This window comes from Bubalus kerabau, chromosome 15 (genome assembly GCF_029407905.1).
Source record: "Bubalus kerabau isolate K-KA32 ecotype Philippines breed swamp buffalo chromosome 15, PCC_UOA_SB_1v2, whole genome shotgun sequence".
NCBI lineage: Eukaryota > Metazoa > Chordata > Mammalia > Artiodactyla > Bovidae > Bubalus > Bubalus kerabau.
In genome coordinates this window covers 84,415,742-84,438,706 of record NC_073638.1, presented here as the reverse complement: position 1 = coordinate 84,438,706, position 22,965 = coordinate 84,415,742, and the positions used below count along the sequence as shown (strand labels likewise).

General features: G+C 47.1%; 2 protein-coding genes across 9 annotated transcripts in view; both read right to left on the bottom strand.

Annotated features, from left to right (window-relative positions):
• The window catches only part of LOC129627729 (oocyte-secreted protein 1), a 216,392-nt gene that overhangs the window by 174,190 nt on the left and 19,237 nt on the right, over nucleotides 1–22,965 (bottom strand). The gene's annotated exons all lie outside the window — the stretch shown is intronic.
• LOC129627970 (olfactory receptor 10V1-like) lies at nucleotides 5,298–6,239 on the bottom strand. The gene has a single exon (XM_055547392.1). It carries the CDS (start codon nucleotides 6,237–6,239, stop codon nucleotides 5,298–5,300), a length of 942 nt encoding a protein of 313 aa, XP_055403367.1.

The window sequence follows — 22,965 nt, the reverse complement described above, 5'->3', positions numbered from 1 at the left end:
CATTGAGTCGGTGATGCCATCCGACCATCTCATCCATCTTCTCCTCCTGCCTTCAATCTTTCCCAGCATCAGGGTCTTTCCCAATGAGTTGACTCTTCACATCAGGTGGCCAAAGTATTGGATCTTCAGCTTCAGCAATATTCCAATGAATATTCAGGACTGATTTCCTTTAGGATTGACTGGTTTGATATCCTTGCTGTCCAAAGGACTCTCAAGAGTCTTCTCCAACACCACAGTTCAAAAGCATCAATTCTTCAGCACTCAGCCTTCTTTATGGCCCAACTCGCACATCCATACATGACCACTGGAAAAACCATGGCTTTCACTAGATGGACCTTTGTTGGCAAAGTGATGTCTCTGCTTTTTAATATGCTGTCTAGGTTGGTCATAGCTTTCCTTCCAAGAAGCAATCATTTTTTAAATTTCATGGCTGCAGTCGCTGTCTGCAATGATTTTAGAGCCCAAGAAAATAAAATCTGTCTAATATTATTCATCTTCCAGGGCTGCCACAAGGTAGGCACATTGCAATTATTTGGAGGCTAAATCAAAGCATAATTGCTGACACACACACACACACACACACATACACACACTCCCTGCAGATTCTCCTCTCCTCTCCCTAAAAAAAATTAAAGGACCTTCCTGCACCTTAAAACTGAATGCAGTTGCTGCTCCATGCTCCACTGAAGGATGAACTATGTGTCACTGACCTGCGTCTAAAACAATGTATTGTAAAAACATAGAGACCAGACTTGTCAGATGAGGGGGAATGGACTAGGAGTTTGGAATTAGCAGAGGCAAACTATTATACATAGAATGGATAAGCCACAAGGTCCTACCATATAGCACAGGAAACATATTCAACATGCTATAATTAGCCATAATGGAAAAGAATAGAAAAAGAATGTATAAATATGTATAAATGAATCAGTTCACTGTACCGTAGCAATTAACACAACATTGTAAATCAACTACACTTCAATAAAATAAATTGTTCAAATATAATGTGTCTTGTTTATAGGGTGTTTTACATCATGTTGTTCAGATGTTTTTTTCTACCCACCAATCTCCTTATACCATAAGACTATGCCTATGATTTGGCAATATAAATAATTTGTACCATATTCATTGGTTTTTATGTTTATATGAATGCCTCAATCCCTGGAGCCCCTAGACACACAGCTCTCCTCTGAAGAGCCTGGTAATGTGAGACGTAGTAAGGAAGCGTCTTGCAGAGAAGCGCCCTGTTACTCCTGAGCTAGAGAAGACAGGCTTGCTTTTCTGGGAAACAGCTGTCGGGAGTTAACAGGATAAGCACAGGGAAACCTCAGGTGAGATGCAACTGAACACTTATGTCTTTAAACATTTTGTAATCAAAACAATACGCCATCTAGTGTATTACCCCGCGCGGAGGTCTACGTGACCGCGCTTCGTCTTTTATCGTCCTGTTATGTTTCGGAGTTCTTTCCTTGGAGACCTCACAGTAACTTAGGGAGACAGGGTAAATATTGTCGTCCCCGTTTTATTAGGCAATTGAATTGGATGGCATCACCAACTCGATGGGCATGAGTTCAAGCAGGCTCCGGGAGGTGGTGGTGGAAAGGGCAGCCTGGCACGCTGCAGTCCATGAGGTCGCAAGGAGTCAGACACGACTGCCAGACTGAAACGAGCTGAATGGCAGGAAAATGAAGCCGTTTCCCCAAGCTCTTACAGGGAGTCACAGATGCTGGGAGAGACAGCGCTTTTGTGCCCAGGGTTTGAAACCACATGGCCTAGGTCAAAGCTCAGTTCTACGTTTACTGGCTGTGTGACCTTGAACAAGATACTTACCCTCCCTGTGTCTGAGTCTCCTGGTGTGTAAACAGAGATCACAATAACACGCATCTCATGCGTTCTTGTGATGATGAATGCGTTGCTATATGGCAATCATTAACTCCTTATTCAGTCGCTAGAAAAGGCTGCTCACTCGCAACCACACTATTTGCTCAGAGGCTGGGGAACTGAAAAGTGCCTGGAGTATTTCAATCACTAGGGAAATCACCCTTTCGGTGTTCAGTCGGGATCAGCTACGGCAGCATTTTCCAAAGTGGGTTCGGCATGATAAAACATTTCCTAAGAGATTCCAAGGAATAAGAGTTTGGTGGCGACAGAATTTAGAAACATGGCAACACAGCATCCCCGCCTTGAACAGTCACGGCCCCAAGTTTGCACATGGCAGGCGCTGAACAAACCCGCAGCAAACAATTCGTTTTATTTTGATCAGTACAGTATTCTTCACGTTCGTTTGACCGTATCTTGTTTATCTCCCCCAAACACCTAGTGTTGGACAGGACTGGGTCCTGCAGACACTGACCTCGTAGAGCATTGCAGGACAACAAACGAGGGGCTGCAAGTGAACCAAAGAAGACCCTTTCGGGTTCTTGTCTTTCAGCAGAATAAAATGACCCTTCAGTTTCCTGTCTCGTGAGTTCTGGTCATGGTTTCTGCCCTTGAGGCCTGTGATACGCGTCAGAAAAAACCAGAGAAAGCTGTTGCGGCGCCCCTTGCGTGCTTCGGCGGGCAGACGGGGAGCAGAGGCGCGGAGCCGCCCTGTGCCGTGCGCCCCGTCCCTCCAGGAGCACCTCCCCGCTCCCCTGTGCACACGCGGACCCGAGCCTGTCTCGCTGCAGCTCAGGTGCCCCTCCCCCTCCCAGCTAGCCTGGATGCCCGTCACTGGCCCTCCCTTGGTGGCTCAGAGCATTGTGGCGGTAGCACTTGGCCTTTGGTGTAATTGTGGTTTATGATCTTCTGTTTGTTTGTTACTCCAGGTCTTAGTTGTGGCACGGGGCATCCTCGACCTTCACTGCTGCTCGGAGATCTTTAGTTGGAGCAGGTGGGATCTAGTTTCTCCCCCAGGGATCGAACCCATGCTCCCTGCGTTGGGAGCTCACAGTCTTAGCCGCTGGACCACCAGAGAAGTCCCAGCTATGGCTAGACTTAGCTTCCTTCCAAGTTGGAGCTTCCTCTTACTTACCTTTCTATTTCCCGCTCTACCTACCGCAGGTGGGAGCATAGTACACAGTGAGTGAGTGAGTGAAAGTCGCTCAGTCGTCTCCGACTCTTTGCAACCCCATGGACTATACAGTCCATGGAATTCTCCAGGCCAGAATACTGGATTGAGATAGCCTTTCCCTTCTCCACAGGATCTTCCCAACCCAGGGATCAAACCCAGGTATCCTGCATTGCAGGCAGACTCTTCATTGTCTGAGCCATCAGGGGAGCCCATATCAACTAGGGATAGACAAGAGAGAATATGAGATAAGTGAATGTGTGTGAGAGAGACAGCAAGAGAGAGAGAGAATGAGGGGAGAAATGCACAGAGAATGGGGAAGAAAACGAACAGATGAGATGAAAGAAAGTGGCATTCAGAACTTCCCCAACCGGGGATCGAACCTGCGGCTCCTGTAGTGAAAGCATGGAGTCTTAACCACTAGCGAAGTCCAAACGAAGGGTGATTTAGAAGCAGACTAATACAGAGTCAGAGATAGAGATAGAGATGGTTTAGCTCCAGGTATAAAGTTAAAGAGAAACCAAAACTTTAAAATTCTAAGGCTTTCCCCATCACTTTTCCCTAGAAGACAATGTAGAATTAAAGACAAATCATTAAAAAATGCATAAACTTGGCATTTACATTGTGGAAATTATAATATGGGACGGCCCTAGCTTGATTTGTATCTTATTCCTGGCTCTGCCCTTGACTATATGTGCAATGTTTGAGTCTGCTAAGAACTGGAGAACTACATCTAGAGAGAAGTTCAAAGGGAAGAACACAGACTTTACGCGGCACGTGGCGCTGAGGACAGCGGTCCTGATGTACACTGCTTTATCTCCCTCTGAAAGTCGCAGCGGAGGGACTTCCCAGGGGGTCCACTGGCTGAGACTGTGCTTCCAGCGCAGGCGGCACAGGTTTGATCCCTGGTTGGGGAACTAAGATCTCACGTGCTGCATGGCAAAATAATAATAACAATTAAAAAAAAGCCACAAAGTACTTCCACTTATATCTTTTGATCTTATAACTACCCCAGAATTTAGGTCTTGTGGGTAGTTTAATCCCCTTTTTATGGATGAGGAATCTAAGAATGAATTTGGGTAAAGGCCTTCTTCCAGGTCACAGACTTCTCATTGTGCCCTCACATAGCAGAAGGTGCTAGGGAGCTCTGAGGAGTCTCTTTCATAAAAGCAGTGATTCCACTCACTAGGGCTCTGGCCTCGTGACTTAAGCACCTCTCATCTAAGGCCCATCTTTTAATGCCGTCACACTGGGCATTAGTATTTGAACCTGTGAATTTGGAAAGAATGCAAATATTCAGGCCGTATCAACATGGATAGGCACAAAGAGATGATATGAGATAAGTGAACGTGTGTGTGTGTACAAGCAATAGAGAGAGGATGAAGGAAGAAATGGACAGATAATGGGGAAGAAAACAAACAGATAAGATGTTCTCTTAAAAGCATCTCTTCCTTCAGTTCAGTTCAGTTCAGTTGCTCAGTCGTGTCCAACTCTTTGCAACCCCATGGACTGCAGCACGCCAGGCCTCCCTGTCCTTCACCAACTTCTGGAGTTTATGCAAACTCATGTCCATTGAGTCAGTGATGCCATCCAACCATCTCATCCTCTGTCGTCGCCTTCTCCTCCTGCCCTCAATCTTTCCCAGCATCAGGGTCTTTTCAAATGAATCAGTTCTTCGCATCAGGTAGGCAAAGGATTGGAGTTTCAGCTTCAGCATCAGTCCTTCCAATGAACATTCAGGACTGGTTTCCTTTAGAATGGACTGGTTGGATCTCCTTGCAGTCCAAGGGACTCTCAAGAGTCTTCTCCAACACCACAGTTCAAATGCATCAATTCTTCAGTGCTCAGCTTTCTTTGTAGTCCAACTCTCACATCTGTACATGACTACTGGAAAAACCATAGCTTTGACTAAACTGATTTATGTTGGCAAAGTAATGTCTCTGCTTTTTAATATGCTGTCTAGGTTGGTCATAGCTTTTCTTCCAAGGAATAAGTGTCTTTTAATTTCAGGGCTGCAATCACCATCTGCAGTGATTTTGGAGCCCAGAAAAATAAAGTCTGCCACTGTTTCCACTGTTTCCATCTCTTCCTGACAAAGGAAAAATGACTTCTTGAAAATAATATAAGCAAGAAGAAATAACAGTGCAAAACCTATGACGCTTACCCCCGTCTCCCCTCTGTCAGAGAGGACACCCGTCTGTCTCCACCCCACAGTGTTACAGAGGAGCATCCAGGGTGTTTGTTGTGTTTAGGATGAAAGGAACCTCATCGCTGCTCTCTTCAAAGCATCCTTAAGCTCTCGATTCCTCATACTGTAGATCAAGGGGTTCAGCATGGGGGTGATAAAGGTGTAAAGCACAGACACTACTTGGGCCCTCTCTGGAGAGTAGCTGGAGCTGGGGCACAGGTAGATGAGGCTGGTGCCTCCATACTGGAGCAGAACCACAGTCATGTGGGAGGAGCAGGTGGAGAAGGCCTTGTGCCTCCCCTCTGCAGAGCGGATCTTCAGGATGGCGGCCGCAATGAAGACATAGGACAAGGTGATCAGCAGGAAGGGGAGGGTAAGGACAGTGACGCTAACCACGAACAGCGTGGCCTCGTGGACCCGGGTGTCCGCACAGGCCAGTCTCATGACAGGCAGGACGTCACAGTAGAACATGCCAATCTCCTTGCTGCTGCAGAATGGGAGTCGGAAGATGAGCACGGTCAGCTGCATGGCCAAGATGAACCCCAACACCAGGGAGCCCAGGGCCAGTCGGGCACACAGCCGCCAGCTCATCATGAGGCTGTAACGCAGAGGGTTGCAGATGGCCACGAACCTGTCATAGGCCATGATGGCCAGCAGGATGCAGTCAGCGCTGCCCAGGAAGATGAAGAAGAACATCTGGGCACCGCAGCCAGCCAGGGAGATGAGGGTTCTCCCCATGGACAGGGTGCTGGCCAGTGTCAGAGGGGCAATGGTGGAGGAGTAGCAGGTCTCCAGAGCCGCCAAGTTGGCCAGGAAGAAGTACATGGGGGTGTGCAGAGAGCGGTGGGTCCAGACGATGAGCAAAATGGAGATGTTGCCGCTGACGCTGACCAGGTACATAATCAGGAAGGCCACGAAAATCAGCGTCTGAACCTCAGGGAGTTTGGAGAAGGGGCGGAAGTGGAAGTGAATCATCGTCCCGGTCTCGTTCACGTCCTCCATGTGGTCCACGCATCGGGCCTGCTAACGGTCCAGGCGCTGCCCCTGAGGATAGCCAAACGTCAGGACGCAGGAGTCCTGCTGACCGACCGGTTCAGCTCCGCCTCTCTCCCTTCCTTCCTCAGCTCCAGCCATCGTTCCTGCCAAACTCAGCATCTCCCTTCTTCAACAGCTCTTTAGCTGTAATCTCCCAGAAGTAGCTCTCCACTGAAACCTTTTTTTTTAAGTCGTGGTAAAATATATGTTATGTAATATTTATCACTTTAAGCCTGTGTCATTGTACAATTCAGTGACATTAAATACCCTCACGATGTTGTATAACCATCGCCTCTGTCTCTACCCGAAACTTTTCATCATCCCCAACAAAAGTTCTACTTAATAAACTAACAGTCCCCGCAATCTCCTCCCAGCTCCCAGCAACCTCAATCCTGCTTTGTATGACTTTTCCCATTCTTGTGCCTCATATAAGTGGAATCATACACTATTGGTCCTTCTGTGTCTGGCTTACTCCACTAAGCATAACGTTTTCAAGGTCCATCCATGTAGTAGCTTATGCCAAAATCACGTTCCTCTTCAAGGTTGAATAATACCCCACTGCGTGTGTATATACCCGTTGTGTTTATCCACTCGTCTGTTGACAGACACTTGGATTGTTTCACCTTCTCGCTATTATGAATGACTCTGTGATGAACATTGGTGGAGGAATAGCTGTTCAGGTCAGCAGTGGAATATTATCCACAGCACTCCACTGTTGCTACTGTTTAGTCCCTAAGTCACGTTTGGCGCCCCAGTGGACTGTACGCCACCGCTCCTCTGTCCATGGGATTTCCCAGGCAAGAATAGTGGAGTGGGCTGCCATTCCCTTCTCCGGGGGATATTTCCCACCTAGGGATCAAACCCGTGTCTCCTGCATTGGCAGGTGGATTTTTTACCCCCGAGCCACCAGGGAAGCACAGAATACCATTCCCAGAGCACAAATCTCTCTACTCTCTCAATCCCTTGCCTGGTTGTCAAGAGCACAAGCTCATCTGTCATTGACCAGTGGAATGATCTGGAGCAAACTGCTGAAGCTTCTGCTTCACTTTCTTCCTCTATGAAGATAGCAGTAGCGCACAGCACTCAGGATTAACACGCCTGTCCTTCCGCCTTGTAAGCCCGCCGCGATGCCCCGGCTCACTCAGGATTGTCCTGAAAAGGAAGCGTGTCTGACCCCCGGGAATCCTCCACAACTGTGAGCAAGCCCGCCGCGATGCCCCGGCTCACTCAGGATTGTCCTGAAAAGGAGGCGTGTCTGCCCCCCGGGAATCCTCCACAACTGTGAGCAAGCCCGCCGCGATGCCCCGGCTCACTCAGGATTGTCCTGAAAAGGAGGCGTGTCTGACCCCCGGGAATCCTGCACAACTGTGAGCAAACCCGTGAACACGCCTGTCCTTCCGCCTTGTAAGCCCGCCTCGATGCCCCGGCTCTCCCAGAGGCGTCTCCTTTCAGCTTCCCTCCCTGCTCCAGCCGACCAAGACCGCTGGCCCAACTCTTCCATCAGTCTTTTGCCGATGCTTTCACGTCTTGACCTTCTGCCAATCCTGTTACCTTCTGTAATATCCAGCATCTTCATTCCAGGCTGACCATGACTACAGGAAATCACAAAATTCTGCTGACTGGGGCCACAGCAGAGGTAAAAACGTGTTATGAACCCTAGTACTGTCCCCAGGCCTCTGAGTCAGCTGTTCCCTCTGGTCCCCATGATGACTAGAGCGAGTTTCCCTGGTCTCTTTAAGACCTCTCTTCTGCTCTCTCCTCTCTCACCACAGTAATGACCCAGCCTCCAACTTCACTGAAAAAAAAGTAAATAAATAACAGAAGCTACTTGGAGGCAACTCCTCAGCATCCTCACCAGCTCCAGACCCAGAACACTCCTCTGCCCAGCCCTAACCCACAGCAAGTTTCCACATGCCTTTCCAGAAGTGTCCCCTCTCCTCTGCAAAAGCAGTCATCTTAGCCCCTGTGCTCCCTCTGGGATCTTGCACAAGTCATTCCCTCTGTCTCTGATGTCTCCCTTTGATCCCCTCTACAGCAACGTTACCTCCCACGGTAAAAAGAAAAAGAAGCCCCTTAATCTTACATCATCCTCTCAGGCCTCCCGGTCTCCTTTCCACATCAACCATCTCCCATTCATTCTGTAGCACCGTCTGCTTTTCATCTTACACCCAGAGACCCCTCCAACAAAGGCCTCCAGTGGCTTCCAAACTGCTCGATCCAAGAGCAATTCAACTGGGTTGTTCTTTGGACACTAGTCCACCATCTTCTTGCTCAGCTGGTTTTCTGAATAAAGTCTCCATCCATGCCCAAACAGCTCATCACTCGACTTTCCAGTGAATAGTTTGAGCTTGGACTGAGTAACAATAAGTGCCCTTAATCCTGCCCTCGCGTCTATAAATGGTCCCAAAATTAAACACCAAGTTCTGTCCGTATGACTAGCACAGAGAACATTTAAATAGACGATTGTTGAATGTATAAAAGGAAAGAGCCTTATTATTTTATTTTAGAATCTCTTCACCCAGTTTTCTTTCTGCTGCTGCTGATCAGCTGGAAAGAATTTCAGGGCAAGTTTATACGGTATCCAAAACAACAGATGCCAACTATACACACACCCCCACACGTCACACCTGCTGTAGAAACAGAGCTTGGCCTGCTTCCAGTGACTAACTACCTCACATGCCACAGAACGGCAGGTGCGGGGCACACTTGGCACCCTGACTTAAACCAAAACTAACAGAATCACCTGATTGGCCTTGCTCTCCCCCACCAGTAATGTATTTTTGCTTGTTTCTGCTGTGCAGATGCCTGCAGATACATCACAACCTTTAAAAATATGAAAATGAGGTAAGGACATTGCTGTTTTCCCTAAACAGAATACTGCAACCTTAATATTCTTGTTGACTTGCGATTTTTTTCTTTTGAATATATGTTGTGTTTTTTATTCTGGTAGGCCAGCCCTTTTAAAGTCTGGCTCGCTGCATGCTTTGCAAGTTTTTCTTCCCTTTTCTAAAGGCTTCTGCTCTGTGCTGTTATCTGTTGGGCACAGCCCTATGTGGGGTAAAAAGGTTGGAAAGTGAAAGTCACTCAGTCATGTCTGACTCTTTTCGACCCCATGGACTATACAATCGATGGAATTCTCCAGGCCAGAATACTGGAGTGGGTAGTCTTTCCCTTCTCCAGGGGATCTTCCCAACCCACGGATCGAACCCAGGTCTCCCACATTGCAGGCAGATTCTTCACCAGCTGAGCCACAAGGGAAGCCCAAGAATACTGGAGTGGGTCACCTATCCCTTCTCCAGGGGATCTTCCTGACCCAGGAATGGAACCAGGTGCATTGCACGCAGATTCTTTACCAACTGAGCTATCAGGGAGGCCCAGGATTCAAGTTCTCTGCCAAGAGGAGGTGATCAGTCTCAAATTCTCAGCTCAGGCTGAGGTCCTTTGACCAAAGAGGGTTGGAAGATGGGTGGAATTATGGTCAGGAATTTTTCACCTGGAAGTTCCTAAGGGTCTTGCTCCTTGAGAATTTTAATTCCTTTTCTGGAAGTAGCTTTGGAGCACACCAGCCTGCCTCTGTCTCCATGCACAGCAAGTAAACACGCCCACAACACTCTCCACCCCAGATGTTTAATCTTTGTGAATTAGACTCCAAGCAGAGCCAGCAAGCACCAGAGCGAGAGCTGTTAGCTGCAACCATGGATCTCATCACCCCTTCATGAGCGCTTGCCTCTGTGTGTGCTTGTGTATCTCTGAGCTCTCCATCACCTCAAGCTCCATGAGGCCAGGGACTGGCTGGGTTCCACTCTTCACTGATGCCCGGGACCCAGCCCAGTGTCAGGCAACCATGCACCTCTGTGCTGACATGAGTACTGCAGAGTTACCACGCTTCTATCAGTGCCAGCGACGCTACCCAGGACTCTGGAAGTAGAGATAACAATCTTCAATTTAGAAACTCTGATGCTAAAGAGCACTCCTTTCTAGAAAGAAAGCAGTCTGTCCTGAGGAACAGTCTAGAATATGGAGCCAAATACAGAAAGATACATGCAGTGTGCTTGGACAATAATTTTTATAAGGAAACAGAGCAAATACTCATCCAAAGGTGACATTCTAGTCATTTGAGGTATATTCATGTCATGAACTGTGGTATTATTGACATTAAAGTTGTTATAATTATAAGGTTTAATAAAGTGAGAAAGTGCATATAATATAATGTTAAATCGAGGAAAAGGGCTTCCGCGGTGGCGTTAGTGATAAAGAGCCTGCCTGCCAATGCAGGAGACATGAGAGAAGGGTTTGATCCCTGGGTCGGGAAGATCCCCTGGATGAGGCATGGCAACCCACTCCAGTATCCTTGCCTGGAGAATCCCATGGACGGAGGAGCCTGGCGGGCTACAGTCCATGGGGTCACAGGGAGCCGGACATGACTGAGTGACTGAGCACGCACGCATGCAGGTGAAGAAAATGAAGAGGCAACATTGCCTTCGGAGCCTAACACCGGTATGCCACCAGTCTAAACAGGAAACCATGAATCCTCAGTGGAGTCTAAAGAGAAAAACGGAAGATGACTATTTTCTTCACGCTTTTCTTCATTTTTCAAACTTTCTGTGAAGAATTTGCATTTATTTTTAAAGTATAAAAATGTTATTGATTTTTAAAATTCCCATTTGGGAGACAAGGAAACTGAAATTACATAACACACCCCTAGTTATACGACCAATAATTGTCAGAGCCGAGATTAACACCTAAATGTGGCCACTAAGTCTGCACACTTCTCAATGCTGTTGCCCAAGACTGTGCTAAATCCAGCGTTTACTTACGTGCTCCTTCATTTCCAGACACACCACACTCTTGACCTGAGCTGAGTTTGTTGTTAGGTGGGTGCCCTTCCTTCCTACTTCCCTTTCTTTTCCTTCCCTTCCCTCTCTTCCTACTTTCTTTCCCTCTTCTTTTTCTTTCCTCTCATCTCTCTCTTTTTTTTTAAATTTCCTTTCACCCCTGTCCTTAGAATAATGCTACTCAGACTGACCATGTGAAGGACTTTTTTTTAATTAATTTTTTTATTGAAGGATAATTACATTACAGAATTGTGTTGTTTTCCGTCACACCTCAGCAAGAATCTGCCATGGGTGACATAGATCCCTCCCTCCTGAACCTCCCTCCCAGCCTCCTCCCCATCCCACCCCTACTCTTATCTCTTTCTAAAGTTAACCCTTTAGATTGAGCTCATCATGCTGGCCTATCGAGATCTTGTGGAGAATTACAATTCTTTATTCCAGCAAATAATCAATTTTTCCCCATTGTCAGCTAGAAATTGAATGAACATGCTCCCTAAAATTATAACTGGGTATTGGACCATAGTTCAAGGAAGCTACAACCCTCAGTCATATGGCCCTTAATATCCCTCAAAATTTACTTCAGAATATCAGTCAGTTTTAAATACAAGACTCACTGTGTAGAATGTCTTTGGAGCTCTTAAAAACTGCAGTGAACATTGCGATAATCACATTGCCTATACATTAGATGTTCAACTTGCCGGGAATAAAGACCTGAGTTCTCAATGCAGTCTGCACACGCTCACCCAGACACGCACACCTATCTCTTACTGAACACGGGTATGCCATCCTACTCGTCCACAGGGCTACATAATTCATGTTTCCCTGTTTGCCTTGGCTGCTAGGAAGCCTGCAACTAAATTTTATACTCAGTTGCTCAGCATTTCTCAGCCCCAATATCTTCATGTATATTTAACTTCTACCTTTTATACTGTGCAGGTTGATTTTCATCTTATTGCAGCTAGGCTTCTATTATGGGGCTTCCCTGGTGGCTCAGATGGTAAAGAATCTACCTACCATGCAGGAGACCTGTGTTTGATTCCTGGATCAGGACAATCCCCTGGAGAAGGGAATGGCTACCCACTCCAGTATTTCTGCCTGGAGAATCCATGGACAGAGGGGCCTGGCGGGCAACAGTCAAGGGCTTTATTGTAAGACACTGGGTTATTAGGAGATAAATATTTTATACAAATAAGAATTATCCTTGCCTTTTGTGTCGTCATCCACGGCACTGAGGAGCGAACGAGAAATCCCTCTTCTCTCCACTTTCACATTTACTTGTCCTTTGGGGTCTCCTCAGTGAGACAGAAACAGCAGTACTACAAGCTTCGGTTGTAGCTAGGTGTTCTCGTCCGCTGTCTGCTTTATCCTGCCCTTGCTTCTGCACAATTCCTTGCTACTTGAAGGCTGGATCAGGAAACGCAAGGTCTTGTCACACTCAGGAGCTATAAACCCTCAGTGACGTTGCACCCTCTTTGATGAGTTCTTTTGAGAAGGAAATGGCACCCCACTCCAGTACTCTTGCCTGGAGAATCCCATGGACAGAGGAGCCTGGTGGGCTGCAGTCCACGGGGTCGCAAAGAGTCGGACGCGCCTGAGCGAGCTCACTTCACTTTGTGACACCAGCCGTGCCCCCAAAGGCTTGGTGCTCTTCACACGGGCAGATCCTCCTTCTCCGTAAGGACGTTGGCACCCTCCTCTACCTCCTCGCCTCACAGACTGTAATTAACACGACTGTTCATGCATTCAGTCATCTGACAAGAATGTATTCAGGCTTGTAGGCTTTGCATATGTAACTTGAAAACCTGAGTAGATCACACTCTGTTTTCTGGGTGTCCCAACAAAGCATGTAGACCTCCTACAAGGGAGAGCAGACAACTCTCTCCCACCGCTCTCAGACAGCCTAGGAAACGGGTCGTATTTCTAGGGAGGAACAGACTTTCCTTCTCGTGTGCTCAGCAGTGGAGTGTCTTTTGAAGACTTGCCTGTGCTTAGTGTTAGGTGCTCAGTTGTGTCTGACTCTTTGTGGCCCCATGGACTGCACCAGCCCGCCATGGAATTCTCCAGGCAAGAACACTGGAGTGGGGAGCCCTGTTGTATATTTGACATCAATAGAGTCCCTGCATTAGCTCCGGGAGGGTCAACGAACGTTCCAGTTCATTTGCAACTCCACACGGGAGGCCCCTCACAGGATGAGAAAAGCCCAAGGTCAGCAGGGTTGGTTGGCCCATCCCCATGGTCAGTGGGGTTGGTTGGCCCATCCCCATGGTCTAGACCATGCAGCAACTCAGTCATCCTGGCCTTCCCCCACCGTCTTTACCTTCCTTCTCGAGAGCTGGCAGCCACGGCCTTCCCTGAGGCTGGGTGAAGCACAAGCTGGAATCCTGCTCCTAATGCCTTGGGAACCACTGAGACCGTCTCTCTGAGAAACCGTCCGGAATGAGGGAAGCTCCTATCTAGACACTGTCAATCCTTCCCGCTGCTTCTTCTCAGGGGAGCCACGTGGGACTTCAGGACCTGTGGGAACAGAACCCTGGGTTCCTTCTCTACTCTCACTCCTTCTCATCTCATTTCTGGAGATCTTCCTGCCAATTTTGGTTCAACCAAGCCCCAAGAGGCTAACTCACCTTTTAACTTGACCATCCCCTGTAGGTCAATGTTTGAACACAAACAGGAATTGTTTAGGGACATGATATTCTGAATTGGTTTAATTGCTGCTAGACTTAGCTCTGTTTTAATTATTGCCTAGATTTTTATTCTCCCATGTCGAGGTAGTTTAGGCAGACATGCAGTTTTAACATATCCAAGTAGGGGTTAATTTTGTGTACCTAGACAACTGAACTGAGACAGATTGTAAGGAGCCTTCAAAACTCAACCAAGTGTCACCTGATCAATGAAGCCTTTTTCTGATACACATATTAATATCTTCCCCTACCTTCCTCCAAAAAGAAAGAGTCGTTCCTGCCTCACGCTCTGTGGTGGCTGTACCCACCCCAATTACAGCACTTCTCTCTCCATACTGCATTTATACAGGGCTTCCCTGCTGCTTCAATCATAAAGAATCTGCCTGCCATGCAGGAGACCTGGGTTCAATCCCTGGGTCTGGAAGATGCCCTGGAGAAGGGAATGGCAAGCCACTCCAGTATTCTTTCCTGGAGAACCCCATGGACAGAGGAGCCTGGTAGGCTACAGTCCATGGGGTCTCAAAGGGTCAGACACGTCTAAGCAACTGAACAAAAACAGCATAGTGTTTATATACTTGTTTTTTGACTTCTTTATTGACTATGCCAAAGCCTTTGACTGTGTGGATCACAATAAACTGTGGAAAATTCTGAAAGAGATGGGAATATCAGACCACCTGACCTGCCTCTTGAGAAACCTATATGCAGGTCAGGAAGCAACAGATAGAACTGGACATGGAACAACAGACTGGTTCCAAATAGCAAAAGGAGTACGTCAAGGCTGTATATTGTCACCCTGCTTATTTAACTTCTATGCAGAGTACACCATGGGAAACGCTGGGCTGGAAGAAGCACAAGCTGGAATCAAGATTGCCGGGAGAAATATCAATAACCTCAGATATGCAGATGACACCACCCTTATGGCAGAAATTGAAGAGGAACTAAAAAGCCTCTTGATGAAAGTAAAAGAGGAGAGTGAAAAAGTTGGCTTAAAGCTCAACATTCAGAAAACAAAGATCATGACATCTGGTCCCATCACTTCATGGGAAATAGATGGGGAAACAGTGGAAACAGCATCAGACTTTATTTTTTGGGGCGCCAAAATCACTGCAGATGGTGACTGCAGCCATGAAATTAAAAGATGCTTACTCCTTGAAAGAAAAGTTATGACCAATCTAGATAGCATATTGAAAAGCAGAGATATTACTTTGCCAACAAAGGTCTGTCTAGTCAAGGCTATGGTTTTTCCAGTGGTCATGTATGGATGTGAGAGTTGGACTGTGAAGAAAGGTGAGCGCTGAAGAATTGATGCTTTTGAACTATGGTGTTGGAAAAGACTCTTGAGAGTCCCTTGAACTGCAAGGAGATCCAACCAGTCCATTCTGAAGGAGATCAGCCCTGAGTGTTCTTTGGAAGGAATGATGCTAAAGCTGAAACTCCAATACTTTGGCCACCTCATGCGAAGAGCTGACTCATTGGAAAAGACTCTGATGCTGGGAGGGATTGGGGGCAGGAGGAGAAGGGGATGACAGAGGATGAGATGGCTAGATGGCATCACCAACTCGATGGACATTAGTTTGAGTGAACTCCGGGAATTGGTGATGGACAGGGAGGCCTGGTGTGCTGCGATTCATGGGGTTGCAAAGAGTCGGACACGACTGAGCACCTGAACTGAGCTGAACTGAGGACGGGTCCTCAGTGGGAGCGAGTAATTCAAGCCACTTGCATTTTATCACCTGGGGTGGAACTAAGCACCTAACAGAGGTCTTGGATTCATTGTTTGCAGAATATTACAGTGCTGGGCATTCCTTTATTTACTCACCAAATATCATCTAACATCCTGTCACACCCCCTATATCGACGTGCTTTGTAACAGTGGCCACTAGTGACTTTGGCCAAGGCCATTATAAATTGTAGAAACAAAATTCTTTTTCAAACTTCAGCCATACACAAACAGTGTTCATGATTTATGTTTTATTTGAGCTATCAGGATTATTTACTTAAGGTTTTTCTGAAAGTGTTTGCTGAAACGAAGTCTTATGTGGGAGACAGAGAAACCACTTGGCAGGAGTTTGTCAAAACAATCCTGAAAGAAAAACGCAAAACAATTCCAGAGAAACAATCCACCAGCCACGTGAAAGTCTGATTGGTCTAACTGTGTGCATCCTGAGCAGGAACTCACATTAGCAAGTGTCAGGAGTCCACTCGGGGAAGAAAAAACAAAACCATTCTGCTTCTCTAGAGCAGAGGTTGCAAGCTGCTGACCCACAGGCTGCAAAGAGGCGGTGACTGGTTTGTGTTCAGCAGTTTTGTACACTGCTCAGCGCTTCAGCATGTGGCACTGCAGGGCAGCTAGCTGCCAGCCTCGAGCTGGAACGCAACGTATTTGCAGTGCAGACCCTTTCCCCTCCAGCCAGGCTCACAGTCATCTGTGAGTGACACCCTGGGCCATTTTTGGCATCTATTTTTTAATTCCAGCCGCATAAGATATCTTTAACCTTTCTTCTCTAAGTTCTCCATTTTGCCTCCCACTTTCATTTCTCTCCCTCTCTCTGTTTCTTTTGTCTTCCTTTCTCTTATTTTTTTTTTTTCCTGGTCACTTATGCTGAATTTAATGTGCCTATATCTTATAGGCACTAAGTAATTATTCATTTTTTAAAAGTTGCAGGGAGAAAAATCTACTGATTCTGAAACCATGACCCATAGAAACTGGTGACTAACATAAATTCCTGTTGTTGTTGTTTCGTTGCTAAGTCATGTCCAACTCTTTTTGACCCCATGGACACCAGGCTTCCCTGTCCAGCACTGTCTCCCAGAGTTTGCTCAACCTCGTGTCCACTGAGTCAGTGATGCCATCCAACCATCTCATCCTTTTCACCCCCTTCTCCTTTTGTCTTCAATCTTTCCCAACATCAGGGTCTTTTCCAATGAACTGGCTCTTAGCATCAGGTGGCCAAAGTATTGGAGCTTCAGCTTCAGCATCAGCCTTCCAATGAGTATTCAGGGTTGATTGCCTTTAGGATTAACCTGTTTGATCTCCTTGCAGTCCAAGGGACTCTCAGGAATTTTCTCCAAGAGTACGGCACAAAAGCATAAATTCTTCAGTTCTCAGCCCTCTTGATGATTCAATTCACAGATCCATATGTGACTAGTTGAAAAACTATAACTTTGACTATTTGGACCTTTGTCAGTAAAGTCTCTGCTTTTTAATATGCTGTCTAGATTTGTCATAGCTTTCCTTCCAAGGAGTAAGCATCTTTTAATTTCATGGCTGCAGTCACCATCTGCAGTGATTTTGGAGCCCACAAAAATAAAATCTGTCCCTGTTTCCTCTTTTTCCCCTTCAATTTCCCATGAAGTGATGGGACCGGGTGTCATTAGCCTTCTGAATGCTGAGTTTTAAGCCTGCTTTTTCACTCTCCTCTTTCACCTTCATCAAGAGGCTCTTTAGTTCCTCTTCACTTTCTGCCATAAGGGTGGTGTCATCTGCATATCTGAGGTTACTGACATTTCTCCTGGCAATCTTGATTCCAGCTTGTGCTTCTTCCAGCCCAGCGTTTCTCATGATGTGCTCTGCATAGAAGTTAAAGAAGCAGGGTGACAGTATACAGCCTTGACGTACTCCTTTCCCGATTTGGAACCAGTCTGTTGTTCCATGTCCAGTTTGAACTATTGCTTCTTGATCTGCATATAGATTTCTCTGGAGGCAGGTAAGGTGGTCTGGTATTCCTCTTTCAGAATTTTCCAGTTTGTTGTAATTCACACAGTCAAAGAGATGCAGGTTCAATCCCAGGAAGATCCCCTGGAGAAAGACGTGGCAACTCACTCCAGCAGTCTTGCCTGGAGGATCCCAAGGACAGAGCAGCCCAGCAGGCTACAGTCCATAGGGGTGCAAAGGGTCAGAACGACTGAAGCAGCTTAGCATGTGTTAGCACGGCAGAGCACAAGGAGGCCAAGGGCCTGGGCCGGTGGCACTACCGTGACAGAGGAGAGAAACCCGACCCGAGACTGGATCTCTTGCTTTAGCTCTGACCTTTGTGCTCTGTGGCCTGCGCTTAGTCACACTGGCTCTGCCCCTCTGGGAAAGAATGTCACCTATAGCCTGAAATACACGTAATGGCCCGTTTTGCACTCTGCCTCCCAGACTTGACCTTGAAAGGAAGGTTTAACACTTTCCATTCATATAGAGATAAAAAGTTGCAGAATAGAGCATAGCATTTGTCTTGGAGGGTTGCAGGAACGCTGTAACTAGACCCACATGGGCAGCAGCAAGAACGAAGGACGATCCCCGCGCCCTTCTAAGGCCCGGCCAGCACTAAGTGCAGCGGCCCCTCCTCTCTTATCAAAGAAGCCCGGCTTCTAACTCAGGCAAGATGGTTCTTCGGGACACTCGTCCACTATCTGCTGAGCCCACTGGTCTGAATAAGGTTGCTAATCCTGGCCCCCGACACCGTGTGTCTCGACCCACTGGCCTGTCCGGCAGCAGGCAGAACAAGCCTGGAGTCTGGACTCGATATTACTTACTATCAAGGAAGAGCCGATATGGCCATCCAGAGGCAAGACTTGAACAAACTTGAAAAACAATGAAAGCTGCTCAGTTGGCAATGACTGAGGGCTTGAAAGAACGAGGTCCCGGCTCACTCTGTCCTTTCACATCACGATCTCATGTGACTGTCGCCCCAAGCCCTCGCTGCAGGGCACACTGTTAGCGTCATCCCTTTTTCACGTGAAGGAAAGATTAGGCTCACGTTTGCGTCTTGAGCCTGGGACTAAGTAGCGTATATGCCGAGCAAATACAGGAGTGCCAGAAAACACAGAGAGAGAACAAGCACCTTCTTCTGCTTCAGGGGGCCTTACAGACTTCTTAAAGAGGCGGTACTGAAACATATGAAACTCAATTGCATAAAAAGAAGTGTGATTTTGTGAAAATAAAAAGATCACTGTCAGATAGTCTGGCCACACAGATTTTTAATGACGGGGGAATTTTTGCAGAAACCGATGCTTGTGGCTGGCGTTTTATTGTGTAAGTGAATATTGAAAGGCCTGTGTCTGAGTAAATAGTAACAACTTTCTTGGTGGGTTATTACATGCAATAGTTACACGTGAGACACCTATGAAGTCTTCTAATCGTTTTGAAATCTTGTCTTCAACCTGCTCTTCTTTAGAAGCAAAGGAGCATTCTCCAGCACCGTGAGCTTTATTTTCACTTTGCATATCAGAGTCAATTACTAAGATTTTTTTTTTTATCTTTTTGTTGGTCTAATATTCACATCGTCTGACTCAGAACTATATTCTGAAGAACTATCATATTCTGGGACGCTAGTACACATGTTGCTCAGTCACAGAAAGTATCTGCATAAAATTCACTGACAAACTCATCTTCACTCAAAATTTCGTGATGCATCATTTTTGAAAATTTTACAATAATTAACTTGAATTTATACTACATACAACGTTGGAACAAAAACTTAACAGAGCCAAATGTGAATGATAATGACAATCCTAAATAGTATAATGCGGTGGGGGGGGTGGGACACCTGTAGAGCTCCGGCTGATTCATGTTGGTGTGTGGCAGAAGCCAACTCAATATGTAAAGCAAACATCCTCCAATTAAAAATAAATTTTAATAAAAGGAATGACAAAAGAGAAAATTATGAGCAAGTGATGGGATCAAAATTAAAAGGAATTTCAACCGTAAAAAATAAAATAATATATTAAGGCCGTGGAAACCGAACAAGGAAAAAAGCCAAGGCTGTCTGGATGTGTGAATCCTCTGGGCTGCATGCCTTCAGGGATAAGGGCCGTTGAAATAGGTAACAGAATGGCAGCTTCTGTATCAACTGCGGGCATCATCTTATCCATCCATCCATCCTTCCTTCACAGACAGTCCCGTACTGGTCCTTACTTTAAACACTGTGATGAGAGAGGAGGCTGACTATGTGGGCAGAGACTGGTCCGTGGTCCAGCACTGGAATCGGATAGGAAGTGGATGACTGAGTACTGATTAGCATTTCACAGGTGACACAGCCCTCTCTCCACTCCCTCTTTCTTTCCTTTTGAGCCTCCTGTCCTTCAGATCATGTCCCTACCTCCGATTTGGGGAATATTTCTTCTGCTGCTACTGCTGCTGCTAAGTCGCTTCAGTTGTGTCCGACTCTGTGGGACCCCATAGACGGCAGCCCACCAGGCTCCCCCGTCCCTGGGATTCTCCAGGCAAGAACACTGGAGTGGGTTGCCATTTCTTTATCCAATGCGTGAAAGTGAAAAGTGAAAGTGAAGTTGCTCTGTCGTGCCCCATGGACTACAGCCTACCAGGCTCCTCCGTCCATGGGATTTTCCAGGCAAGAGTACTGGAGTGGGGTGCCATTGCCTTCTAAGAAGGACTATTTCTGGTTCCACGAATCAGCAGGTTCTTGCCATAAGTGTTCTCACTGCCTGAGTCACCTCTTGATTCCTTATGCTTTAGATCCAGGGGTTCAGCAGTGGTAAGAAAAAGGTGTAGACCACAGACCCCGCCTGGCTGTCTTCCTGGGGAGGAGCTGGCACTGGGGCGAAGGTAGGTAAGGAGCCGAACTGCAGGAGAGCCACGGTGAGGTGGGAGGGGCAGGTGGAGAAGGCCCTGCGCTCTCCCTGGGCTGACTCCATCCTCACTGCGGCCGTGAGAGAGGATCAGGAGGAAGCGGAGGGGAGGGTTAGGGAGAGGATCAGGAGGAAGGGGAGGCTGCAGCGGCCACGCCAATGGCACAGAGGCGGCCTGGTGCCCACGGGCGTCTGCACAGGCCGGGCGCATGACGGCAGGCGTGTCACAGAAGAAGTGGTAGATGTCGTCGTGGCCACAGAATGGAAGGAGGCAGATCAAGGTGGTCAAAGGCAGCGCCAGCAGGAACCCCAGCCCTAGAGACCCCAAAGCCATCTGCTCACAGAGCTGCCAACTCAGCACGAGGCGTGACGCAGGGGAGACACGTGGCCACGCGCCTGTCCTAAGCGCTGGCGGCCAGCAAGACACAGTCAGACCCCCGAGAAGGATGAAGAAGCACATCCGGGATCCGCAGCCAGGTAGAGACAAGGGCGTCCTCCCCGTGGGAAGCGTGCCGGCCAGGGTCGGGGGGCAACGCCGGGGGAGTGGGCCATCTCCAGCAAGGCCAGGCCGAGCAGGAAGAAGCACATCGGGGTATGCAGGGAGGGGTCTCGGCAGACCCTGAGCCCGATGGCGCCCCGTCCGACAAGGTTTCGTAAGTACAGCAGCAAGGAGGCAGCGACGATGGAAGCCCCAGCCCGGTCTGTTGAGAAGGGGCCGAAGGGGAAGTGGACCGCTCCCGCTGGTGCTCCTCCGTTAGCCCTGCGATGGGGAAGGAAGTCATGGGCAAAGGCACCCTCCTGTGTCCACAGGCCTGGCGCAGGTCCAGCGGTGCTGGAAACAGTTTGCAGTCGCCGAGTCCTTACCCCTTACTGCTTCCTCTGGAGTTTGGTTGACGTGGCCTTGCCTGCCCTACCGTTCAACCTGCTAGCGGTGTGACCTCGGGAAGTTACACGTGTCAGCGTTGTCCTTTCACACTTGGGAAGGTGTGACACCCACCTCGGAGAGGTGGTGTCTGAAAGTGTCACGCCCCACGCCAGCCGTGCCGTGGACCGGCTCTCAACGAGGTTTCCTTTCAATTCCAGGCTTTCCCTCGACCTCCATTCCTCCTTTTTCCTTCTTAAAGCAAACCTCCTGAGCACGCTCATGCCTCTCCATTACTCTGATTGTCCAATCACACCCAGGACACCTTAAAAGTACATATTCGTACAAAGAGCGTGCCCTTCTCATAGCAAGCCTAGAAGGCCGGCAACAGGTGTTTCCTTTACCTGTTTTACAGAGGTGGCAGCTGGAAGCCAGAGACGTTAAACAGCTCACACTGCTGTCTCCCCCATTCCCCAAATTCACAGTTTCGGTATTGTGTTTTGTTTTTTCTTTAAACTTTCAACAATCCAGTTTTGTTCTGTTTTATTTCATCAAATACTAACCCTACTCTTGTTTCACCTTCTTTCTCATATCCACCTTCGTTTGCATTATTATCAAGCCCACCGGAAATAGGGCTTTCATCCCCTTATGTATGGCTCACCCTCCACCAACCCAACTTAGCATAATTTTAGATTAAGTTCCCCTAAACACCTTTTAAGACATGTTCCTCTACTCTGATCCCAAACTTAAAATGCAAAGGAACCTCAGGAGTCCCCTGGCAGTCCAGAGGTTAAGACTCCGCTTCCACAGCAAGGGGCATGGCTTTGATCCCTGATGGGGGTGCTATGGTCTCATATGCTTCAGTGCTGCAGTCAAAAAAAAAAAAAAAAAAGGAAAGGAACCTTGACTTTATTAGTCAATTATACCTCAATAAAACTAAAGAAAAAATAAAAAAGGAATTTCTTATTCTTTTGATATCACATACAATTATCACAAAATATTTTTATAAGTGAAATTAGCACAACTTCCCTGGGGTATAATGCCAGGAAGCTCCTCGATGACCAAATCCACAGTTGCATCCTGCCCACCACGCCTTTGTTCTAAGCCAGCCAGGCCTTATGCACATGACCCTTAAATTGTGTTGAGTTTTAATTTGCTGCAAAATAGACTTGCATTGCACACAAACATTGTCTTGTGTTTATGGATTACCTTTTCAGTGTTATTCAAATGGCTGAAGGCAGTGGTTCTAAATGGAGAAGTCCTTGCATTGATCTTCTTGGGGGATTCTCCTAACAGTTTCCTGATAAATAGAGGGGGGTGGGACCAAAATATACACAAATTAAACACTCAGCCACCTTTTTTTTTTTTTTTTTTGGTGTAACAAGTGGACCAAGTTTTAACATTGTGTTTTCTTTTGCTTTAGTTGTTAACAATGATCCCCAATACAGGCAGTGTCTTGAAGAAATGAGTATTACCAAACTCAGTGATGGAGAGGTAAAAGGCTCAACACTTTAAGAAAATAATGTTTCACAAGTTTGCAAGCTGAGTAATGCATGCATAAGTGTTCATATACTAGCCTCTTAATTTGTATAGGTTTGAAATTTTCCAAATAAAAATTAGCATTTGACTTTAGTTATCATGCTTTGGAGTTTAAAATTAGAAATTAATCTTAAATAAGAATGATAATGACAACAGCAACAGAAACCTTTATATACAAGGAGAAAATCACAGCATCATTT